The 6,000-nt window shown below is 41.2% G+C and overlaps 1 protein-coding gene across 1 annotated transcript in view; it reads right to left on the reverse strand.

Annotated features, from left to right (window-relative positions):
• The window catches only part of LOC129836160 (adhesion G protein-coupled receptor A3), a 255,828-nt gene extending 250,131 nt beyond the window's left edge, over window positions 1-5,697 (reverse strand). Inside the window, exon 1 of the mRNA XM_055902004.1 lies at window positions 4,881-5,697. Coding sequence (XP_055757979.1) covers window positions 4,881-5,170 — 290 coding nt within the window. The 5' untranslated portion in view covers window positions 5,171-5,697. The remainder of the gene's footprint in view (window positions 1-4,880) is intronic.
• Between the last annotated feature and the right edge of the window lie 303 nt (window positions 5,698-6,000).

Genomic DNA, 6,000 nt, shown 5'->3' on the forward strand with positions numbered 1-6,000 from the left:
GACAATATTTCAGATTTTCTAAGTGTCTTACAGCGAAAACACAATAAATCGTTATATTAGCATACCACATATGCAAACGTTACCAGAGCATTGATTCTAGCCAAAGAGAGCGATAACGTAAACATCGCCAAAATATATTAATTTTTTCACTAACCTTCTCAGAATTCTTCAGATGACACTCTTGTAACATCACATTACAACATACATATACAGTTTGTTCGAAAATGTGCATATTTAGCCACCAAAATCATGGTTAGACAATGACAAAAGTTGCCCAGCTGGTCAGACAATGTCGTGCGCCATATTAGACAGTGATCTAGTCGTATACATAAATACTCATAAACGTGACTAAAAAATATAGGGTGGACAGCGATTGATAGACAATTTAATTCTTAATACAATCGCTGATTTACATTTTTTAAATTATCCTTACTTTTCAATACAGTTTGCGCCAAGCGAAGCTACGTCTAAACAGATGGCGTCATAAGCGATTAACATTTCTCGACAGAAACACGATTTATCATAATAAATTGTTCCTACTTTGAGCTGTTCTTCCATCAGAATCTTGGGCAAAGAATCCTTTCTTGGTTCTAATCGTCTTTTGGTCGAAAGCTGTCCTCTTGCCATGTAGAAATGCCCATTGCGTTCGGCATGAACTGGAACCGTGCCCAGAGATTCACAGTGTCTCAGAAATAAATGTCCCAAAATCGCACTAAACGGATATAAATTGCTATAAAACGGTTTAAATTAACTACCTTATGATGTTTTTAACTCCTATAACAAGTAGAAAATATAACTGGCTACACTAATGCTTGGAAAAAGAGCAGGTCGGTGTCCACCGCGCGCCCGACGCATCTGGAAAAGAGTTCCTACCTACACGTGTTTTTGTTTTATAGGGGCTGTGATTGCGCAATCGATACCATTCAAATCGTCATCACGTAAAGGCATCCAGGGGAAGACGTAAGCAGTGTCCGTATCCTGATAGCGTTCACAGTGGCCTTTAAACTGACTCCAGATCAGGGGCCAAAATGTGTGAAATCTGACTCCATGTCAGGGAAATTGCTGTAGAATGAGTTCTGTTCCACTCAGAGACAAAATTCCAACGCCTATAGAAACTAGAGAGTGTTTTCTATCCAATAATAGTAATAATATGCATATTGTACGATAAAGAATTTAGTAGGAAGCCGTTTAATCTGTAATGCAATTATGCTAATGAGAAAACAGCACCCCCTGTAGTCGCAAGAAGTTAATTAACTTGCCTTTTTTTTCCCTCAAAGGTTAATGGATGCTGTAATATTGTGGCCTGGTGAATGATTTATCTAAACATTTGGTCAGGGGTGCAACTTTCACTGGGGACAGGGGACGGGGGGATATGTCCCTCCCACATTCTGAAATTGCATTTTTGTTCTTCCCCCAGTTTTAGCATTGGAATGTGATACGAAACGTGGCTGCGGTGTGCTTTAGGACCATGCGGACGCCTCCAAGCAGTTAGGTAGGCTGTTTGGAGCGTCTATTCGACTGGATTCTGACAGGCTGTGAGAAGGCAAAGCTTCTGGAAGGCTGGCTGTACCAGCACATGAGAGTTGAGCATAGTTCAGTGTGCACGTGTTGCGCTCTCTCACCGAGTTGTAAAAATTAGCAAAACAGAAACTGCCTGCTCTTTAGTTCACTAATGTAGCTGGCAAGGAAACTGCTGTTTAACGTAACAGAAAAAAAAACTCAACTAGTGTTTATTCGCGGTACTGAGCTAGTAGTGTAACTGACATGTAACGTTAGCTAATGTTTCATCCCCTCTCGACTGAGGTGAATGAATAAGCTACACCAGTGAGTAGCTACCACAGCCAGGTCAGCTCTAGCCTCTAGTTATCTTTAAAGATAACCAAGGCCCTTCTCCCTTATCTATCAGATATCTAGAGCTTTTTCAAGTCTCTCCAAAGATATTCCATCGGGTTCAAGTATGGGTTCTGGCTGGGCCACTCAAGGACATTTAGAGACTTGACCCGAAGCCACTCCTGCGTTAACTTGGCTGTGTGTTTAGTGTCGTTGTCCTGTTGGAAGTTGAACCTTCGCCCCCAGTCTCAGGTCCTGAGCACTCTGGAGCAGGTTTTCATGAAGAATCTCTCTGTACTTTCCTCTGTTCATATTTCCCTTGATCCTGACTCCCAGTCCCTGCTGCTGAAAAACATCCCCACACCAGGATTCTGCCACCACCATGCTTCACCGTAGGGATCGTGCCAGATTTCCTACAAAAGTGACGCTTGTCATTCATGCCAAAGAGTTCAATCTTGGTTTCATCAGACCAGAGAATCTTGTTTCTCATGGTCTGAGAGTCCTTTAGGTGCCTTTTTGCAAACTCCAAGCGGGCTGTCATGTGCCTTCAACTGATGTGTTGCTTCTGCCTGGCCACTCTACCATAAAGCCCTGATTGATGGAGTGCTGCAGAGATGGTTGTCCTTCTGGAAGGCTCTGTCAGAGTGACCATCGGGTTCTTGGACACCTCCCTGACCAAAGTATGATAGCTAAGGACATGGAGAAAATTCTGGCTTTTGATTGCAAATATGCAGAGGGAGTTGAAAAAAAGAAGACACAGAAGGCTGTTGTATAAAACACCTGTCTCTGGATTACAACTTCAAACTAAGAGCAACCAAGGCACCCATGACAGAGAGGGAGAAGCATCCAGCCATGTATAGGGCTAAGATAGTCTAGCTAGCTACATTTTCAAATATTAACCGTTTATAATTTTGTCACAAAGTTGTTTTCCTTTCAAGTTAAAGTGTACTTTTAGCTAGCCAGCTAACTTTAGCTGGCTGCTCGCCAGCTAACATTACGTGTATGATATGTGTAAGTATATTATTTGTATTTTAGAGTCATTTGCATTGCTAGTTATAGCCTAATGTTAGCTAGCTTACATTGAACCTGGTTGGTTAGCTACCTGCAGATTCATGCAGGGTAGTAACGTTATGAGTTGGGATTATGGTTCATTGTTTAGCTAGCTTGCTACAAGTCTAAACAAAAGACCACTATGCAAGTAACCATTTCAATAGAATGTTCATGATGTCACTGCGACAACTGTGGATAGACGTAGCTGGTAAATTTGCTCTGGTTATCTACTCAGATTTCAGAGCACTCTCATCCGAGTGTGCCAGAGCGCAGAATAACTGACAAATTTACAAACGCTCAACACCAGCTGAATATGGCCGATGTAAGTAAGCGTTGACAAAAAAGCGTAATTAGATTGTTGCAAGCAGCACAGTTGCAGTCACCAACACTCTGGATAACATAAAAACAGCCTAACCAGCTCTGCTAGGGCGATAAAGTGGTCAGAGTGAGCTGTTCTCTCATTTGTGTCTGTAAGTAGCTAAAAAGCTAGCCAACATTAGCCAGGTAGCTTGGGTGCTTGACTGCTGTTGTTAGGTCAGAAAATTAGGATCAACCCTACTGGAAAGATGGCGCCGACAGATATGGCAGCTCTGCTTCTAGCTCCTAAGCAATTTTCAGAGTGCTACCGAAGTTCTATCAACACATTGACTGTAATACTCGCGCTGCTAAAACAGTCGACCACTACTACTCCAACTTGCGGGATGCCTACAAGGTCCACCCCCGCCCTCCCTTCGGCTACAGGGCCGCAGACCCCTAGGGGCAGTACGGGGGACCCAGCTAGTAAAAAAATCTCTACAGTAGAATTAGGCCTACGATATGAATTATATGGAGGGTGTACTGTTTCCGTGTGTTAATTAATGTGTATGTGTGTTTTCATTCAACTTTTGTTTTCCAAACCATTCCATTGAGACATTAAAAAAAGATAGGAAGGAAGTTGTGTTGGGGAGAGAGTTGAGTTATTGACTAGACTGGTGGGGGTCGGGAGTGTAGGCGGCTCGGGTTGGCTGGGCGGTCTGGCTGAAATTTGATATGGAGGATGTCTTAAAGACAATCAAAAGTCTTTGTACTTTATTCGTAAGAGTTGTTCATTTGTTAAGCTATTAGTTAAAGGCGCAACACAATATTGATTAATGAATTATCATGGATCTAGTTCAGTCTTATCAATCACTTAAACATATTTAATCATCTCTTACCTAGCTTGATGACTGTGGGCATTTATGCTTACTTTTTGTTGTTCTAAATAGAGACCATAGAAGGGACATGAGTCATATTAGATTGTGTAGATATGCAAGAAATGTGCTTTAGATGCCCCCCAAAAATTGGAGAACCCCCAGACCTCTTGCCAAGTTATGTCCACCTCTGCAAATAGCACTGATGGGTGATTTAAAAAGTCATAGTCAATCTATCAATAATATAATAATACTCTTAGCAAACAACGTTTTTTTATGTACAATATGTAGAATCTATGAGAATAGAAAGGTTCCGAACTTTTGAGAAATATCACAGCACAGTTGAAAAATCTATGGCAAATAGAGATAGATGGGAGGGGTTGAGTGGAGCTGAAGGATTGGACTAAAAACAAACAAACGAGAAATATTGTAAAATATGCTGTGTGCGTGAAATGTATATCGTATGTATAAGCTGGAAGTAGAAGCCTAAGTGTTGTTGTACATTAGGTTACTCCAAACAAGGGAGGGATGGTAGGGTTAGGGTAAAATAATATAGGAAAATATATTTCAAAATATATATTTACAAAAAAATATATGAGAGACTGGAAATGATACAGACAATTACAATGATGAAAGCCACAATCTATCTGCAATACTGAAGCTGATCTACCCCCCCCCCCAAAAAATGTATTTACATTGATTTAACCCCCCCCCCCCCCCCCCCCCCCCACACTTCTAAAACCAAAGATGCGCCCCTGCATTTGGTACACGCAACGTTTTAACAACCTTTGTTCAACAACTGTTTTGTTGTTTGCTTGATGTCATACTCACAGGGAAACAGTTTTGTTGGGTAAGAAACTGGGTTGTAGAGTGTCCAGTAATTCCACATCATCACACACCACTTTCACCCGGAACGTTTGTCTGCCCAACTTCTTGGACCTCTCGGAGGAGCAATGACAGCTGTCAATGAAGAGGTTCCGGCAGTTTCCGTTCGTCAGGCATGTCCTCCACAACCCGACAACAACGCAAAGTAAGTTCAGCAGTTTCATTGTGAACTGAGACTTTAATTGAATTATCTTCCAAGTTATCTCTTCCCAGTAAATAAAGCAAGTGTAGACCATTTCAAATAGGCTTCCTCTTGGTGAATGGTTACCTACCGACCAGTTATTTAAGGATTCTAACAAGTCTGCTCTTTGACTACTCTGAAAACACCTGTTATGTGTTCATACTGCACTAGGCTACCTGTGCGATTATTGGTTTATCATGGATAATAACGAAAGTATTTGCTTTGTAGGACTATTGTTGCACCGCGCAGTGCCATTTGTATTATTTCTGATATTGTTTCACATTTACAGAAACGTGTGACTCGGTAGGCCACCGAAGCGTTACTAGATAAAAGTTAACACGTGTTACCACTATCCTAAAAGTTTGAATTCCATGGGAATGCAGTAGCCTATTACTATGTCTTCGCCGTCGGCAAGAACAAGATCTTCTTTCAATAAAATGTCTATTGTCACTTTTGTCATTTTACTCCTACAAAGTTTTCCATTGTCATAAATCCGTTATCAACAGGTTGCCACATATTCTTTCCATCCACGTGTGCCACGCAAGGGGCTTCTCCATCCACGTCTTGCTCCTTCAACCATGGGACTTGTTGCAATCATTCAGCGCATGGAAGTTGAGAAGTCCCTCCTCCTCCAAGGCGAGGGGCGTGAGTTGGTATTGTTATTACATTGATAAACCATATGCATCCATATAAATGTGACAATACACACGTTGACTTTAACCTGTTCTAAACAACAAAACATTTCATTGTATTTATTCATGATTTTAAGGACCACCTTGAACATAACATTAGGCCAACCCTAGAAATACATTTCTAAAAATAGAATTACTAGTAATTCTACTTCTATGCCAACCTACATCAATCTACATCAACCCTTTATCAAGT

This window comes from Salvelinus fontinalis, chromosome 37, assembly GCF_029448725.1.
Source record: "Salvelinus fontinalis isolate EN_2023a chromosome 37, ASM2944872v1, whole genome shotgun sequence".
NCBI classification, from domain to species: Eukaryota; Metazoa; Chordata; class Actinopteri; order Salmoniformes; family Salmonidae; genus Salvelinus; species Salvelinus fontinalis.